The 20,870-nt window shown below is 29.5% G+C and overlaps 1 protein-coding gene across 2 annotated transcripts in view; it reads left to right on the forward strand.

Annotated features, from left to right (window-relative positions):
- LOC136076695 (NACHT, LRR and PYD domains-containing protein 3-like) overlaps positions 1–20,870 on the forward strand; it is a 65,012-nt gene that overhangs the window by 33,240 nt on the left and 10,902 nt on the right. The window contains exons 5-6 of one of the 2 annotated variants that reach the window (XM_065790052.1): positions 8,266–8,313; positions 17,858–19,207. In XM_065790052.1, coding sequence (XP_065646124.1) covers positions 8,266–8,313; positions 17,858–19,207 — 1,398 coding nt within the window. The remainder of the gene's footprint in view (positions 1–8,265; positions 8,314–17,857; positions 19,208–20,870) is intronic. The other variant, XM_065790053.1, reaches the window with a different exon arrangement.

A 20,870-nucleotide genomic window follows, 5' to 3' on the forward strand; every position in this document is an offset into this window, starting at 1 on the left:
AAAAGTAGTCCAACTATGTTTACAATGCGTTTTTGCACCTTGTCCAACAGAGAAAGGACATCTTTGGAAGATCAGCCCCAGAAATGGCAACAGTATTCCATACAAGGATGGCGTTGAGATTTATAGAGATAAATAATAGAATCCGTTGTAAAAAAGTGTGGAGCACGATAAATTGAAGCAACCTTAGCAGTTGCTAATTTTGCAATGGATTTGATATATGGTTTTCAAGAAAGATCTGAAGTAAGAGTTATTTCTAAAAGATAAAAGGTAAATGATTTATTGAGTACATTACCACTCATAAATATAGAAAGATCGAAATTATTATATATATTTATATAGTAGCTAAGATATTCCCCTTACCCTTTTACATAAAGGTATTATTTGTTTCACACTCTAATCTTTTGCCTTTTACTGAAGATCAAAAGATTAGGGATCTATCTTAACAACTTTACAATCAGCTCTTAGGATCATCACTTCCATGGGTGGCTCTGTTAGTCACCTGTATGCAATCACTTTGTTGCAGAAACAATATTTATTAATTTCTTTGTGATTGGTGAGCTATGACTGCCTCTAATTTACACCACAACATCAAAACATACATTAGGCTCACTCTCTGGATGTGGTTATGACGCTTAAAACATTAAGACCACACTGAACACAAATGTACATGTTTATTCAGTTGCTCTATAATCCACATCGGATCAGCGCTTGTATACTATGTGCTTAATCTAAAATCTCTTTTGGCAAAATGAAGTGACCTAAGAATGAAGTAATGTGACTTAAGGTACTCTAATGTAATGGTAACTAATGTGTGCAACGGAAAGTCCATTTTATAGGCAAACATCTTTAAGAGTCTTTTGTACTAAGAAATTTCTTAAAGTTTTTTGTTTCTATTCACTTCTTATCTGTTAATATGGTTAATTATTTTGCCTTCTGTGAATATGTTAATTCTGTTGCCTTTTATGGCTTTTTTTCTTTCTATGGTTTTTTTTTTTCTGTAGTTTTTTTCTTTTTATGGTTAATTCTTTTGGTATTATGGTTATTTCTATTGCCTTCTGTTACTATGTTTAATTCTATTGTCTTCTGAAGAATTTCAAGTAGGTTTTTATGGTTGATATAGAGTTTACCTAACCAAAAAAAAGATTGTAATATTAGTATAATATTATAAAAAACAAGTAATTATGTTGTATCACTAACGTTATATTAACAAGTTATTTCAATAACTTTTGTTAATTTATTCTATAATTAACATGTTAAGTTAAGATGTAGAATACACAATTTTTTAAATAGAAAACTATTATTAGAAGCCCTATTTATAATATATAAAACGCTTTAGAAACATTTAGTTCTAGATTGATAAAATAGTTCCCTTTAAGTGAGAAAATTCTAGCTTGCTTGGTTTATTATTAAAAACAGCATGCAACCAAAGTTTTTCAATTATTTGTTAACCTAAAAGTTGTCTAATAAATTATTATTAAAATTGAAAACTGAATCATTAAATTTCTTTAAACAAAATTTGCAATCTGACAGAAGTTAAAATGTAAAAACTTTTTTTATTGTTTTAACTTTAGTTGCCACTATTATAATTATTGTTAATAATATTTAAAAATTTATATTATATATAAAAATATATATAATATATTAATATATATGAAGGGTCCAAGTGGAAAACCAGTGATGTCACATATTAACAAGTTTTGAGTTAATATTCCCACTATGTTGTTGGCAACTTAGTGCATCTTTTAAGAAGATGAATATTAAAAAAAAAAGTTAGATCATATCTAAATTTCCATTTGTAAAAAGGGGTCACAAGGGGTAAACCATATATGTCCAAATTGTTCAAGAGTTAAATCAGAGATGTCCACTCTGTATAGGAGCGCTTTTTACTACTATTTGCATAACACCCAATCAAATTTTATTTTGCAAAATGCACTAGTGGTGTAGTGGTAGAGCGCTCGCTTTATAAGCGAGAGGTTCCAAGTTCGATCCCCACCACGTCCCTGGTAGTGCCGCGCTTAACTTGTTTCTCCGCGCAGCGGCCTTATTCGTCAAGGTTCGTGTTTCAGAGTTATAGAGTTGAGAGAGGGTTATAACCACAATTAAGTAACCTCCTCATCTGTAGTGGCCTTCTGGGCCTTGGGGAGGTGAAATAACAAAAAAAAAAAAAAAAAAAAAAAAGAAAAAACACCTTGTTATTGTAAAAATGGAGGATAAATGTCAAATTCCAGATTCTACAGAAATTCCCAAAAAAAGAAAAATACTTGGTCGAAAGTGGGAACTAGACAGAAATGAACGATTATCTTTGCATACGATGGGCTTTCTGTGTAATTGCAAGCTTTATATGTGTTTTCAGAATATGACAGTAGAAGAAAGGGAGTTTTTACTTTTGTACTTTAACAACTTGCAAAATAAAGATCATCAAGACAACTGTCTTGCTTCAATGATTGAGGTTTTAATGAACAAATGCGTTTCAACAAAGTTTCTTTCTCACAAATAACAACAGCAAAAAAAGATGTTATATGAGCTTAAAACTTAATAGTTTGGCTTCGTTAAGTTAATAAAACATTATAAAGCTTGTATGTTTGATTATTTTGTATAGAGTTTCTCCTAAAAAGCACCAAGGAAAACATACAAATCGACCTCTAGCCTTTTCAGACCATATTGTAAATAGTATTATTCACAGTGCAGTGGAGCATACTTCAAGACCATGGTAGACATCCCAAACAATTTTTTTTTTGATAATGAACAGGGGCCATTTCCCGATTCCAAAAACGTATTAAACAAAATCATCCATTGGGGGCTTTTTGAGAAATTAGGTATTTTAGATTTTTAAGAGGTTGCGTGATAAAAAAAATCACATGAAGTCTGATTTTGATGTTTTTTGTGTCAAAATAACCGTCTTTTAAAATCAAGAAGGTTTGTTTTTCTTCAACAATACTATCCGAGGTCGTATTCACTGTCAAATTGTCGTATACACATGAAACATAATGAATCCATAAAATAAACCATTTCTTTTCATTTCCAAAAAAATGTATAACCTATTTTATATCTAAAACATATTTTTAGAGTCAATTTAGTATTTTTGGTTTAGTTAGGAGGTATGTTAGGTTTTAAAAATGTGTCAATAAATTAAAAAATTAAAGGAGTTGCACAAAACTAAATTTATTAGATCAAAAATGTTTAAAGTTATAAGCAACAGTTGCTTTTTTCAGTGCTGTAAGATAATTTGGGCTATGCTGCCCAACTTTTCAACTTTCCCAAAACTGCTTGAAGTCTTGATGAATAGACTCCAAGGCCTGCTCTGTCCAGTAACCTAATCCTAAACATCATATATATCTTGTATAAGGAAATAGGATTGACAAATCAAAAATTAAATGTATTTTATTTATCTTCAATATTATTAAATTTACTAAATAAACAATGTAAAAATCTTACCAAACTGTCCTCCCTTCATTTTGATGAACTCCTCAATATGTTGTTCTACTATGTGTACTTTTAAAGGTACTGTGGCTCCCAGGTCCCTGTAGCTTGAGGAGAATTCCTTTATGTCATCAATATATGGAGGACTAACAGGTTTGCCAAAACATCCTTGAACTATTTTGTTGAAGTCTCGTAAAACTTTTTTATACTTGGCTGATTGAATACCCAGGCCTTTCTGTTGGAAAAATACTTCCAAGCTCTCGATTTTTTCAGGAAAAGGTTGCAAGCATATCTTACCAAGATATATCTAACCGGGTATCTTACCAAGGGCAGCATCGCCTGGAAGGCGATGCTGCCCTTGGTAAGATACCCGGTTGAGATTAATAGATCCCAAAAAAGAACTTATAGATATAAATCCCTCCTCCTTGGTTTTAAATAACTTCTTTTCCATTTCTGAGATTAACTTGTCCACTACACCTAGCAGTATATGTAGACCTGGTATATCAACTATTTCAATTATCTTCTTGGTTGGGTTCCTAGTTAATAGAGGTGGATGTACAACATTACTAAACTCTTTTGCATTACCTAATTTTGCACCATCCACCATCCAATCATCGTACAGTTTACAAAGAGAAGACAACGTATAATGTTCAGATTTCATCATTTTGGGAGATGAGGTTTTACAGAATGGGCAAGGATGTTTAGATGCTGCTGTCTGTTTGCCAACCATCTGGAGCAAAACTTTCAGATCTTCTGATACAGTGTAGTCCAAAGAATTTATCTTCAATTTATCAAAGATCATTTTTAAATTTACATAGCTTTTATTAATTGAGGGCAAAATGGCGAGAATGAGAGTTTTGTGAACACTTGAATCCTTAAAATCTTGGCTTGAATATCATTCCCCATTTCAACTTTTTTTCTCTAAGACAGTATGTGTCTTCATTTCTGGTTTTAATGTAATTGACAAAGTCACTTTAAGGTACCCTTGCCCCCCATCTATGTCAAGCTTGATATCAACATCATTAGGGACCTGATTTCTGTGTTGAAGGACCAGGGCCACAAGCTCTTCAACATCATTACAATATACTCCAGGAACCTCTTTCTCAACCATCTAAACATGCAAAATTAGTTACCTAGCCACTTGTGTTATACTAATTAAATGTTAATACTCAACCTGTCTAAAACTTGATGAAAAATATTTATGTACATATTCAAAATACTTACATAAAATGTGTTCTCTGCTAGAGATTTGTAAAAAAAAAAAGATTTTAATTTATTTTTACCTCTTTTTCCCCTGCATTACTCATTTCCTTCATAAAAATAGAAAGCCTTTCTCCATTAAAAAGGTCTAGAATAGCATTATTATTGCTTGTCAATTTCTTACTGAATCCTGGTTCAACATTTACACCCTCAGACTGAAGAAACTGATTTATCTTAATCATTTTACGATCACCGAGTGAAGTTTCAGTTGAAGAAGATAAACTTTTTCTGATGTAAAATATGGTTTTTTCGGCTCAGTTCCGATCCTGACGACCATCTTATTTGGGCCAAAAGTGTTTAGAATTATTTCCTTATCTGAACTAAGATCTTTCAAAGATCTTGAAAGAACTCTTTGTTTAGTCACAGGGGATGCCGACTGTACAATAGCTGACAAATTCTTTTGTCTCTCTAATTTGGTGCAAGGATAAGACTTTCCTTTTCCAATTTGGGCATTGCATGTATTGCATAAATTTCTCTCTACTAACTTGTTTTCAGGACCTCAAGCAACTGAATTTCCTGTAAAGCATTCTACCATTGGGACTGTAACTTCAATTTTTCCATTCTTTCTTCCATTTTCACAGATGAAACATTCACATTTGCTCCCTCTAACAATTCTAGTGTTCAAATCTAAAAGAAAAAAATATTCTTAGCATGAATATGCAACATATTTATTTATATATCACCTAATTGTTTAATGAAAATTGTACTTATATTTGGCATTTACCTTCGTAACTCTGTCTGGATCTAAAGGTTGGATCTACACTCAACAACTTTTTTCTACATTTTGAGCAAATTATAACAGGGAGATCTGGGTTTTGGCTCGCATAATCTTGCCAAAAGTGCATTTTGAGAAGCTGGCAGTAATCATGTTTTCCATTTGATAAATAAGTTTTCACTTTGCAGTTAATAAATCTTAAATCTTTTGACTTCTGAAAACAGCAAATGCAGAACAACTTTACAAATTCATCATGTGTTTTTGCCTCATGAGGCAAAAACACATGATATCTATCTGAAAAAAAATAAAAGCCCAAATAGATGATTTTGTTTAATACGTTTTTGGAATCGGGAAATGGTCCCTGTTCATTATCAAAAAAAAAATTGTTTGGGATGCACTGAGTATTGATCATATCAAGTCTTTTAAAAGACAAAAAAGTCATTATGCATTACATGACACTAAAAAGCTTTATTTACCAGAGGATCTTAACTTATCATATATGTAGAATATGTACAAGGAGTGCTTCCCACTGAATAAAGTTTGTCAAGAAAGCTACAGGCACTTTAATAATGTGTGATTATTTCAGAATATAATTAGATATTATCTAATTTTCTACTTTTTTTTCTTACCAGGAAAATATTTGTAGAAAAGTTTAACATTAGCTTTGGTTATCCTCATAAAGATACATGCTTCACATGTGACAAGCTCAATATTATACTTAAAAATCAAAGCACCTCTGTAAAACAATTCATCAAGAGTCGTCAAGAAAAAGAGCTTCACTTGCGGAAAACAGAGGTGTTTTATACCAGAAAGAAAGAAACACGTTGAAATGCAAAAACTGCAATGCAAAAATGCAAAATGAAAATACTGGCCAAGCAGCTCTTGCATTTGACTTTGCTAAAAATATATATTGTCCTGATGTTTCTACAAACGATATTTTTTATCGTAGACAGCTTTCTATGTACACATTTAATATACACTGCTTAGGATCAAGCAGTGCTCACTTGTTTTGTTACGATGAAACTTACAATAAATCTTCAAACTTTACTTTTTTTACATATTCTATAATACATATTTTATATACAAAAATATGAATAAAAAAAATGAATTGAATTAGGTAAATTTTATTCAAAAATAATAAAGATTTTTAATCAGGATAAGCAGTTAGTAAAACAACAACAACAACAAAAGAACAAATTAATATATACAAAAAATAGTATATATTGTTTATATATATATATATATATATATAACTTCAGCGTGAAAATATGAGGGATGAAAATGTGAGGGGTGTGTGGGATGTGACACACCCTTTCCCCCATCCCTCATTAAATGCATATTTACGCCATTAGTAGGCAAGTCAAAATCTTTTTTTATATACAGTCAGCAACACCTTGACTGTTTTTCCTTTATTAATAATACTTACATTGTTATATACAAAAAAATTGTATTTTATACATAATTTATACAAAATAACAAAATAATATACTGAACAAAATTTATTTACAAAAAATATTCAATAAAACCTAAAATTAGGTTAACAAAGTACAAATTGTCATTAAATGTTTTCTAATCCTTTCTTAGCATCTTCTATATGAAGCAACTTTCATATAGAAGATGCTCTGAAATGAAACAAGGGATTTGCCCCTATATCAGATCCATACTCTATGCTCACCATAGGATGTTAGCCCTCTATTTCCTTTGATAGCATAAAAATACTTCAAACAATAAATCTAAAATGAAAATAGTAATGAAATAATTTTAAATTGTTTAAAATGACAAAGTATGAAATTATTTTGAAATTTTAAAATATAAAAGTAATGAAATAATTTTTAAATATTTAAAATGAAAAAAAATAATGAAATAATTTTAATGTTAAAAATGAAAAAATAATGAAATTATTTTTTTTAATTTTAAACATATTAAAAACATATTTAATTCTCTTTGTTCTTTATCGTTCTCCTTCTTCCCAAGACCAAAAACTTTTAGATGTAATTTCTGATCAAATTGACCTGATCCTATCTTGTGTTTAGTTTAAAGGGTAAACAGATTGTAACTGTTAACCAGCCTCACACCCCTTCTTCATTTATTAGGCTGGCGCAGATGTATTTATAATACATTGTTTCTAGTTTAATGTTGAATGCTGGATCTTTTTGAATCAATGCATGGGTTTTGCTTGAGTCTCTGTTTTTATGACTACTTTATGGCAACTCAATCTATTATTTTCTAATGAAGGTACAGCTCTAAACTCAGTTTTATGGTTCTAAAACCAGCTGGTAGTCAGGTTTCCTGAACTGTGTAAGAAGGGGTTTGAGGCTGGTCAATAGAATTATTTTACTTATTCCTGAAGTTTTTGCCTAGGATTGCTTATTTTACAAGACTGTAGCTGTTAACATCTGCACAACTAACAACATGCAGATAACATCTGCCCAATATATTTAACTTTATCTAGACACTCTCTATAGCCTTTACTTAACCAAGAGCCTCAAGGCAGGGGATTTGTAATTAGATACAGTTAACATCTGCCCAAGATAAGTTATTTTATCAAGACACCATCTCTAACCTTTACTTAATTAAGAGCCTTAAGACAACAAACTCCAACATAAAAATGACCTATTTTTATGTTGAAGTTTGTTTCTCCTGAATTAAGTTTCAGTTTTGTTTGTTTTAAAAGTACAATAGAAATAATGATTATATTTATTTCAGTGATTTGTTGTTATTGTGACTTTTATTACATTAAAATATTTAATTATTTAAATTTTATTTAAATATATAATTAGATTGCAGTAAAAAATACTTTAAATTAACGTCATTATTTTTCTTATGTTGTTTTAAATAAATACGCACCTATTTTTTTATATATCGTTTAGAAACTTCAAATTCACCAGTAAGCTCTACAAAATTTTCTGCTAAGAAAGGTTGATTATTGTTAATATGATTTTTATTACATTGTAAAAGAATACTGTACATTAAATTTAGTATCATGTTAGCTCAGATTGCTTTAATAATATTACAATCATTAGTTTTGTTTACTTTGTCAGTTGCTCATGTAAATGATCATTGGTTATCAATGGTTATTATCATTGGTTGGGTCAAAATTTCTAAAAACTCCCTTATGAAATTAATTGAATAACACAAATTTGTTATACTCATTTATACCTTATTTTGATACCTTATTTTGATACTACTTATAAAAATGATATTTAAAAAAAAAAAAGTTAGTTATTTTAATCTTGGTAGTATCATGTTCCATTTATCTATCCATGCAGAGGCCTTGTTTGAGTTTCTTTAGTTTGTGTTTTGTAGCTGTAGCTTTTAGAGAGAATTTTGTTAACAATAAGAAATATATTTTGTTTAATAAAACATAATAAATTTAATTATAAAAATTTCTTCAATTTGTTTTCACCCTAATAATATCTTTGTTCAGCCTAAAAATATGTATATATTACAGTTTATCTGTATATGTTTTCTGACCTATCTCCCTGCATTCTAATTTAGTTAAACTATTTGAGAAGGCCATGGTTATATATAGGGTTATGCTTTTCTTGTAAAATATAAATGCTTTAACACCCATCAGTGTGGATTTCATGCCAATCACTCCACAACTCATGCCCCATTGAAATGACTGAATTGATTAGAAAAGCAATCGTTGATAAATATTTTGCATGTGGTTTATTTGTCAATTTACAGAAAGCATACACAGTAAATCATTCAATTTTGTTGAAAAAATTAGAATATTATGGGATAAGAGGCGTACCTCTTAAATGGCTTACTACATATTTAAACAAAAGAACTAATTTATTTCTATCAATGACTCAAAATCTACCCTTGTAAAATGTTCTACTGCTGTTCCTCAGTTTAGTATTGGTAACTATATATTCATCTGCTTTTCCTTCTTTTTGTAAATGATCTTCATACATCCATTAAGTTTGCTACTGTTTACCAATTTGCAGATGATACTAATCTTATGCTTATTAATAAATCCCTTTGAAAGTTTAACAAACACATAAACCATGATCTTGCCAATCTAGTTCAGTGGCTTCGCTCCAACAAACTTTTTCAAAACTCCTATAAAACTGAACTCATTATCTTTAATTCAAATAAAACAAAAATCTATAGATTGAACTTAAGATTTAGTGGCAAAAAAATTGAACCTGTTGAACTCAATTAAATATCTAGGTACAAAAATTGGTTCAAATCTTTTCTTTTTATCCCACTGTAAAGACACAATAAAACTATGTAGATCTAATGGCATGTTGGCCAAAATTTGCCATTATGTTAATCTTAAGACTTGAACATATACGATGCTATTTTTGGCTCACATCTTAGATATGCATGCCAAGTATAGGGCAGTCCCATCAACAAGTTCTTATTTGGTTATCCCACCTCCAAAACAAGGCTCTAAAGATTATTTATTTCAAAATATTATTTTTTATCCTAATGTGCTCTACCTAATTTGTAAAGTATTAAAACTATGTGACTGTACTCAACTTTTAAACTGTCAATTTGTCTGGAGCCACCAACACAATAACCTACCTTTAACTTTCATCAATTTCTTTTCCAAAGGTGCCAACAATCGTTATCACCATTGTTCCAATAGTTATTTAAACCTGTCTGTCTCCAAACACCGCTTTTATAATTACAGGCATAAATTTAAAAATATCAAAGCATTAAAACTTGGAACAACCTTTCTTATGAACTAAAAGCTCTCAATTCATTCTCAACCTTTAAAACCAGTTTATTCTACTTTTTTTTTAAAAAAATATAGTTATTTTTTATAATTTCTATTATCTATGATTATTATTTTTATAACTGTCATTATTGTTGTTGTTATATTAATAATATTATTACAGTATAATTTTTCATAATTACTACTATTATTTATGTCTAAATTACATTTATTTTTGTTATTATTTATATATATATTTTTTTGTCCATTTATTTAACCTTAAAATCAAAAATTACAAATTTAATTATAGTTTACAAAGTTAGGTTCGGTGTCACTCATATAGTTAAAAATTAGTAAATGGAGTGACACCTTAATGAAATAAACAAATAAAATTAAAAAAATATTAAAACAAGGAGAGTATAAAGTAAACTACATTAATACAAGTAATAAAAACAGAAGTACATTATCATGAAAAAGTTGGAAGAGCATTATCATAAAAAAGTTGGAGTCAGAATAAAAATATAAAGGAGTTAAGCTCAGAAAAATGAAAAAAAAAGAGAATGAACAGATGAGATAAGATGAGTGGGAAAAAAATAGGCGTAAGTCGCGGGGTAAAGCATAAGTGGCGATGACGTTTGTCATCGCTGGGGTAAAGCATAAACAAATGTCAAAGCATTTGTTTATGCTTTACCCCAGGATAAACTAGTTATAAGTGCTGATCCTCATCAAAACGCCAGTAATAATAGATGCGGCTCTGAGGAGATGTTTATTACTTAATCACTACACAAATTATGTTTACACATTAGCATTAATATTTGTTTTCCTTTCTGAGGCCTTTCATTGTTGCATACATACTTTTTATTTTTGCTATCAATTTTTTGTTTTATTTGATTTTTTTTTTTTTATTTGTTTGATGACATTTTTTGTATATTTTCGTTCATATTAGTGTTTATAAAACAATTTATTGTTTATTATTATTGTTAGTACTGCTTAGGTGCATTTTCTGTCTTTTTCATTTTTAAATATTCCTCTATTAATCTTTAATTTTGTCTTGACAACTGTCAAAATATGCTTTGTTCGAAAAAAAATTTTCCTTTATTCATATGTACTTCATTTCTTCCCTCAGGCATTCACTGCTCTTGTGTGACCATTTGGCGAACTTTATATATGCCAGAATTATATATATATGCCAAAGTTTTTAAATAATATTGGGCCTAGCGCCTAAGGTTTAGTGTTACGGTCATTGAGCACGACTATTTTCCAAATCACAATTACTGTCATCGCGAAAGAAGTTGTTTGTCTCTGGAAGATGCATTGGCTAGTTTTTTAGTCATAAGTCAGTTATAAATCCATGCATAGGTAGATAATCCATCCTGGCTTTCTGAAGTATGACTGGGCTGGCTTGGTGTAGTTTGGAGATAAATCTTTTACGCTGGTTACTAACAACACAAGACTCTACTAAACGACATAAACAGCATGGACTTACACATTAAACCTATACACCCTTATGCACATATAGCCTGTTTACATTGTTTGCATGCTTTTTGTTCTTTTATTAGATAAACTATCTTTGTTTGAACTCATTCTTATTTAGATAATATTTTCTTTCAATAGATAGTATATGGTTGTAATGTAGATATAGATTTGTATGTCATGTATATGAGGTTATCATGTGTGATTGAGTTTTGATTTTAGGATTCATATACATATAATTTTGTATTGTAGCTTATATATACAGTAACGGACAAAAGTTTGGAAACACATAAAAAAATTGCAAAACGCATTCTTTTATTCAAGTGAAAAATAGCAAATGTGTAATAATATAAAGAAAATAGAAGTAACAATAAGCACCATAGCTGATAGACTAAAAATAGTTCATATTGCACAAAAATAAAGTAGTTTGTTTAAATCATTTAGTATTTTGTATGGCCGCCACGATTTTTTAATACAGCTGCTATATGACGAGGCATTAAATGAATTAGTGAACGACAGTAATCTTCGGTGATATCCGATGTCCAGGCTTGCTTGACTTTTTCCAGGAGATCAGCCTGAGAGGTTGGATTGCTTTCTGCCACTTTTCTCTTCATAGTGCACCACACATTTTCAATGGGATTTAGATTAGGCGAGTTACCTGGCCATGGTCCCAAGATTTCAAAACCTGATGATGTAAGCCACTGTTTCACTGCTTTAGTACCATGGCATGGCGCCCCATCATGTTGAAAGACTGTGGTTCCAAGTATTTCCATAAAATTAGGCAATTTTTTTTTTTTAAATACCTAAGTAAACATTGCCATTAATGGTAGTTCCATCTGGCATATCCCAGAGACCTGCATGGCCAAACACTGATATTGCTCCCCAGATCATCAGATTCTTTGGTTATTTGACAGTGGGCAACATGTACTTGCTATTGTACCTCATTAGTGCTGGACGCCAAACTTTTGGTGCATAGGAATTAAATTGTGTGAGCGTTGACTCATCACTAAACATAACTCGTTCCCAATCATGCTCGGACCAGCCCTTGTATTTCTCACAAAATTATAATCGATCTTTAATGTTTTTCAATGACAGCATTGGCTTTCTTGATGGTCTGCAGCTTTGCAAACCTTTTTCAGATAATCTTCTTCGAATAGTTTTGTAGCTCATGTTTCTGCAGCTTTCCGGTAGTCTACTTCTTATTAACCCAGACATTGCACGAGGCGTGCATACAGCAATCCTATAAATAGCACAAAGATCTTGCACTTGCGCGAGGGCGTGATGAATACGTTTTAGTGTCACGGATCCGTTTAAATGTTTTACAAGCTGTACTAGGTGATATATTTAAGATCTGCCCAATCGCTCTAAATGACTTGCCTTCGGATCGCAATATTTCACCTGGGCTTGTTGAGTAACTTTCAGCTCTTGTTTCTTACCCATCTTGTAATTAAAAAATAAATAAATTGATATAATATAAAAACAGAAATGAACAGTAATTATGTTTGCCTAAGTTAGTTCAGTATTTACAGACAGTATAGTTTCTTAATAATTTTAACATTACATGTACTGTACTGTATACCTGAATTACACACCTGTATACAGGTAAGCAGTTACAGTTACAATTACAGTAGTTTAATTCATTATTACTACAGTCATTAACTTATTTTACACATAGCAACAGCTTACTATCACTCACTTTTCTACAAAGCTAAATAAATAAAATATAACAACAAATTTATTTAAAGCGACACAAAATTAATCTTTTCTTTATGAATTGCAGAGGGTAATAAAATCCAAATTTGCCTTAATTGCTTTGTTTATATGATCAACATTAACACGTATTATCAAATAGCCAATTACTTTAATATTATGCAAGCATCAATATAATGATTTACGGGTGCCAAGGTAATTTGCAATGATATATCCTAAAAAATCACTAAAAATTACAGTGTTTCCAAACTTTTGTCCGTGACTGTATATAATAACAATTGTTTATAACTAGCGGCTTTTGACGTGATTTGTTGATGGATGTCTTTTCGTTGTTGTTTTGTTATCGTCTCAAAATTACATTTAATTCGGACCGTAGAGAAAGCTTTACTTTTTGGAAATTTCGATTTAGGTATGGTCTCAAAGCTAATTTTAATTCGGACCGTAGAGAAAGCTTTACTTCTAAACTATTTTTTTTTTCCCGCTTCGTACATCGTTTTTATATCACAACTTATATTATTGTTAGATCACCCAAAAATAATTTTTTAACCATTTATTTGTCTAAAATTTATCTAGTCTTATTTTAGTATATAGTTAATCTTATTACAATATTTTTTAATATATTATTTATCCGCTGGTTTTCATATTATTACCATTATCAAGGAACTTTTATGGCTATATTATAAATTTGGCATTGATGCAGTATTTATGCATTTTAATTCGGACCGTAGAGAAAGCTTTACTTCTAGACATATTTAAAAAGTAACTTTGAGACCATATCTATATCGAAATTTCCAAAAAGTAAAGCTTTCTCTTCGGTCCGAATTTAACGTAATTTTGAGACGATAACAAAACAACAACGAAAAGGCGTCCATCAACAAATCACGTCGAAAGCCGCTAGTTAAAAACAATTGCTATTATATAAATTTGACAGAGAAAAATGCGAAAAAATAAATACAACATTTTTTATATAACATGACATAAACAATGTACAAAATTAATTAAAATAGTTTGTTTTCTTTTTTCATAAAATATAGGTGGTAGAAAAAATGTTAGTTCTTTTTTATTGTTTATTTTATTATTGTTTTTTTTATTTAAATTCTTTGTTCTTGTTTATATACTTATCTTTTAAACTTTCATTACCAAAATGTTTTTAAAATTATTTTTCTTTATAAATTTTTTTTTTTTTTCTTTTCACCGTTAAACAAAAACTTCCTCCCTTTGTAATTTTATTTAATTTTTTTAACATTAAATGTGTTTACATCAATTAGAGTTTCAACTTAATTTTAAGGGGCTATATGTAGGTATATGTAAACATCATATGGCAAGAGATATTTGTGTATATATGTATGTATATATAATGTATATATGTATGTATATATAATTTGTTTGTATATGTATGTATATATAATTTTAAGTATGTATATGTATGTATATATATTTTTGTATGTATGTATATATGTATGTATATATAATTTGTATATATAATACTATATGTATGTATATATAATTTTAAGTATGTATATGTATGTATATATATTTTTGTATGTATGTATATATGTATGTATATATAATTTGTATATATAATACTATATGTATGTATATATAATTTTAAGGGGCTATATGTATATATATATAAACATCATTTGGCAAGAGATCAAATTTTTCAGGCTATTTGTCAACAAAAGTTTATCAACACAATTATAGATAAGGAAGTAACGTTTAATTAAAGAAATAAAAGAAATAAAAAGCATTTGTTGTTTTATAGAAATCTCAATTTAAAGTTGATTGGATTTTTCCTTTTCCACCCAATATATTTGTTGTCCAGAATAATATGTGATTTTTCATTTTGGTCAGTAAGAATTTTACTATTAAATGGTGATAACAATATGACTTTTCTTAGGTACATAATAAATTATTGTAGAGTCATTTTAAAAACCAAAAATGGAGGCACTGAACACAGGCTAGGGTTAGAAAAAAGATACAAATCAAGGAGTAAAGGTAAGTAATTAGGGTTTTCTGGAAGAAGGGTCACAAAGTTAAATATCTCAGTGAGAGATTGAGAAATGAAGAAGTTATGGGCTGTTGGGCCAGCAAGGTTGTTAGTGGTGTTAGAGTCATGCCATTTAGTTTGATGAGCATTAAAATAACCAATAACAATAATATTGGCAGAGGGATAAAGAGAAAAGACATAGTCAATTTAATAAGAAATTACACCTCAAAGCTATAATCATAAAAAAAGTCTTGAAAAGTTGGAGAACGATAAAGAACAAACAAAAAGGTAATAAAGTGAAGAGGTGCAAAGTGGAAGCAAATAAAAGAATAATCAGAGGTTTTGAACCTAATATTTATCAAATTAGTGAGTTGATAGGTAAGTATATTCCTGACTCAAGCATGCAACTATTGTAGTCTTTGCAAATCAAAGTATTTTACTCATTAATACTGAAATCTGAAGAAGAAATAGATAAATTTAAATTAATCTCACAAAAAGCAAGCGAGTCTTGCAAATTTTGTAAGATGTATGATTTGACTGATGGAAAGTTACTTTAAAGACCACAATTATTTGTGAAAGTTGTATTGAAACAGTAAGGTGGTGGGGATGGTTTTTTATGAATAATATTTTGGGTTACTTTAGGCATAATTTAAGTTTAAAGAGAATTTGACTCATTCATAGATAGACAAAGGCAACTTGACTCATTCATAGATAGAATTAGTATATAACATAGAACTAATGTGGTAGTGATGTAGTGGTAAAGCGCTCGCTTCATAAGCGAGAGGTTCCGAGTTCGAACCCCATTACGTCCCTGGTAGTACCGCGCTCAACTTGTTTCTCCACGCAGCGGCCTTGTTCGCCAAGGTTTGTGTTTCGGAGCTATAGAGTTGAGAGAGGGTTATAACCATTAATAAGTAGCCTCCTCATCTGTAGTGGCCTTCTCGGCCTTGTGAATAACAGCAAAAAAAAAAAAAAATTGTGTCAGTCCTGCTAATTAACCTAAAGTTGTGACTTTATATATGGCCTCGTTAATGCACACCAAAAGCATTAACACAGACACTATCCATACACAACATGGCACTGTTAATACTCTGATATTTTACAGCTGTAGATGGAATCAGCCTCTATGAGAGCTATCACAGAGTTCAGGAAACTTTACTACCAGCCGGCCTCAGAGCCATCAAACTGAGTTTTAGAGCTGTATCTTCATTAAGAGTTAACAGGAAGAGTCACTATCATAGAGGGGAAACAATGAAACACATGTTTACATCCATGCCAACCTAATTAAAAGGGTTCAAGGCTTATCGACAGAATCATTCTACTTACCCCTATAGTCTTTGCCTAGGAGGCCTTCCACAAGACAGTACCTGGATGCAGTTAAGTAGCTGGATCTGCACTTAATAAGTATTTTTATTGAGACCATCTCTAGCCTTTACTCAACCAAGAGCCCCAAGAAAGGAAAATTTTAGCCAGATACCGTTAACACCTGCCCAAAATGAGTATTTTTATCGAGACACTATCTCTAGTTTTTACTCCAAGGCAGGGTAATTTTTAAGTTGGGGTAAATTTCTCTTAATCTTTGGTTTTATAAATATACCCTAAAAGGCAGCAGGTCATGGGACAGGTAGTACTTAATTACATGGTACCAGTAGCAGGGTGATTATGATGATCCTAAACCTGACCTGACCTGTTCCTGCTGTTGTTATTCATATTTAAAATATAATTCAGTTTTATATAAGTCATTTGAATATAAAATTTTTAGTAAACAATAAATTATAACTAATTGTAAAATATTTTAAATCCACTAAAAATGAATTTATAAAGAAAAAATTATTTTATATTTTAAACCTCAAAATATTTTTCAGATTATACAAATTCAGATTTTGTTGTCGGTTCGATGTTAATGATATGAAACCTGTTCAGACCACTCTCTCCTTATAATGTATAGTGGTTAAGGGGTTGTCTATAAATTACATCACACTCTAGGGGGAAGGAGAGGGGTTAGTGGCTTTTTCATTCACTCTATATGGACTTGTTACTAAGGAGTTACGATGTTGTGGCACGGGAAGTGATAGTAAAAATTAAAAATTGTGTTGTGTAATTTATGGTTGAGCCCTAATATAAATTACCAATTTGTATAAATAGTGATAAAGTTATATTTACCACTAATAATATGCAGTGGTTAATATAAAATTGTTGTAAAAATTCCTTCAATTTAGGCTAGTATAATGAATTATTAAAAAATTAGATTTTGAGAATGGGTATAATGATTTAATTCTGTTTTTTTATAGAAAGCAAATTTTTCTAAACTTTTTATTTTCTTAATTTTTGTTTAGAATTGACTGTCAAGGTTATGATAAATATAATAGAACAAATTTTTAACAGATTAATCTGGTGCATATATTTTCAATAAAAAATATGTACAAAATATTTTAAAACCTTTTCTTTAATTAGTTATTTAAAATATTGAAAGGTCTTCATATTTAACCATGATAATGACATGTAATCTTTTATATTTGATAATGATGATGATGATGATGATGATGTTAATGTTAATGATGATGATGATAATTTTGATGATGATGATGATTTGATAATGATGATGAGTTATTGTATTTAGATATATCAGAGATATGCACAGCACTCAAACGTTTCTATCTTACAAATTATGGGAAAATATGTGAAGTTCAACCACCATTAAAATTACCTGCAAATGTTGATTTAATGCATAAATTTGTTGATCTATGTATTGTTGATGCAGTTAATACTCAAAGGGATGCTGTATTTAGTGTTGAACGAAAAGAATTTTTGGAAAAACAGTTGCGTTATACACCAATTCCATACAGTAAAATATTTATGAAAGAAATTTCTGTAACATTAATATCTGGAATAGCTGGTATCGGGAAAACATGGTTACTTAGAAAATGTTTGCTTGATTGGTCAAATGGCCTAATTTGGGAAAATGTTAAACTTGTTTTTTATTTGGAATGCAGGAGGCTTAATCTATATCAAAATATTGGTAATATTAACGAATTAGTAAACTTTTTCTACAAAGAAATTATAAATGATTTTGATATTAGTATTTATCCTGCACTCTTTGTAATTGACGGGTTAGATGAGTTTAAATATTTAAATGAATTAATAAATCCAAGTTCGAGTTGTAGCTATCCAATCGTTAATGCTTTAACAGAAATTCAAAAATATAAATATGTACTTGCTGGTAGAGTTTATGCAATTGATAAGTACCAAAGTATATCTACAGAGCATTGTGATAAGATAAACATTCAAATTATGGGATTTAATGAAAGAGGAATAAATAATTATATAGAAAATAATGTTTTAAAGGAAAATAAAGATGTTGTGAAAGCAACTTTAAAGGAATCTGCAATTGCAAAGTCCATGTCATCTGTTCCATTTTATTTATCTTCCATGTGTAAGATTATTAGTAATTCAAAAAATTTATACAAAAGTTCTTTTTTAACAATGACAGATTTGTATGCAAATATTTTTTTATACTTTTTGCAAAAACACATCATCAAAAATAATGAATTGATTTATCAATTGATGGAAAACAATTCCAATAAAAAATATATTTTAAACATTTGTAAAATTGCATATCAAATGTTTATTGAAAATAGAGTAATTTTTTCCAAAGAAGATATTCAAACTTTTATCATTGACTTTGATAAAGATGAAGAAAGTTTTTTCGGATTTATTGAAAGGATTGAAACAAATCTAGGTTATCTTTATCAATTTGCACATTTGACAATAATGGAGTTTTGTGCATCTGTATATGCATATAATTGTTTGAGTAGTGTAGAGATTATAGCCAATGAAAAGCTGGATAGTTGTTTATCAATGATTTGTGGTTTAGCCAATAAAAATCAAAGTAGTTTATTAAAGTTTCTTGTTAACCTGAATCCATTAAAAGAAACTTTCAAAGAATCTTTATCTTTGTTTTTTGTTTTTGGTAAGTCCTTATTACTTTGTTGCATTATTATAAGTCATTTTAGATAAAGTTAATCTATTTATCAAAAGTATATGTTTATTAAAATCAAAAGTTTATAAACATTAAGTTTTTTTTAAAGCTATTTTTTCTTTACTTTGCTAAATGATAGACTCTATTCTTTTGTATTTAGTATGTTTAACAATATAAGTTAATTCATCTGTGTCACACATCTTATACAGTAAGAGATATAATTACCTGAATGAAATTTATTAAAAAAAAAAAAAAATCAAAACTTTGACAAGAAATTTCAGAAGAAAAATAAGTTAACATAAAAATTTATGATTGTTGTAAATGCAAATTTATTCAAGAATTCAATAGCTTAGAAGAATTAAATAAATTAAAATAGTTAACTTTATGTGCTAAAAACTTAACAATGCATTCAAAATATGCATTTTTTTAACTTTAAATAAGTATCCAAACAAATTTTTTAGTATTAAACATTTCTCCAAGTAAGTAAATTTTTTGACTTTTTAATATTGAGTTAGACTATCTTTAGCTTTTAAGACTTCTGCAAGTCAATTTTGCATTGATTCAACTTATTTCTTTGTCATATCTGAACTGATTTGAGTGTAAGCTTCCAGGAGTATGATCATTAGCTCTTCCTTTTGCTCCAGAATGGTACATTGGTGTTCAATTGCTATAAAATCTAGGCTTTGAGCCAGCTATTTAAGTAACTTAGTCTGCTTCTGGATAAAAAACACTTTTACTTTCTTTGATATATGCTTAGTGTTGCTTCTTGTCTATGCAAGTTCAAACATTTTGTACTTTTTAATCAGATTGCTGATGGTTCCTAATGTCATTCCAGTTGCTTTTTTTATCAACCTAGATGTTTGACCTTGTCATTTTTTTGATTTTTTTTATGGAATGCTTATTAAGTCAAGAACAAAAATAAATAAATGAATAAAAAAAAAAAGTTTCCTCAGTACAATCCTTTCCTAATTGGAGTCATAAAATTTTGCACTAGGTGAGATCTATACTTTGTGATCAGTACTTAGTTTTGCTTGCCTAAACTTCTTATGTAATTTGGCTCTAATAATGGCCTAATTGGACAAAGTTCAGGACAATTTGCAGGATTGTGTATTTAATAAGTTTCACTTTTTATTGTGGAATAAGTGACAAAACTTTGTGTTTTCAATCCATATTGACATCTGGCTTGCCAAACCATAATTTTTTTTTGGAAATTTTTTAGTTTTATGAAGTAAATATTAAAATTTAGCCTTTGGCTCTTTCCTGGAAACTCCCATATAAAAATGATGTCTTGGAATCGTTTTGAAATTTAATTTCACATAAGTTTTATCATCCATGATTATACTTTTTTTTTTCTACACAATAATTTGTATAATTTTCCTGCACGACTCTTTGCCACTAAATTTTCCTTAGCGTTGTGATCTGTGGCTTCATACATCTTGAAGGACTTGATTTTATGCTTTTTCTTGATAGTCTGGACCATTTGTCTGCTAGTTTTGCATTTTAGAGCCAAAATTTGCTCAAAAATGTTAGGATTTGCCCTTATTTTTGGTAAAATGGTCATCTTCAGTTATTTGTTAAGGTTATATTGTTGCAGCTTTCACGCTTCTATTTGTTGTATTAAGCGTCAAATACTTATTTAAAGTTTATAGTGCTT

Source organism: Hydra vulgaris, chromosome 02 (genome assembly GCF_038396675.1).
Source record: "Hydra vulgaris chromosome 02, alternate assembly HydraT2T_AEP".
Lineage (NCBI taxonomy): Eukaryota > Metazoa > Cnidaria > Hydrozoa > Anthoathecata > Hydridae > Hydra > Hydra vulgaris.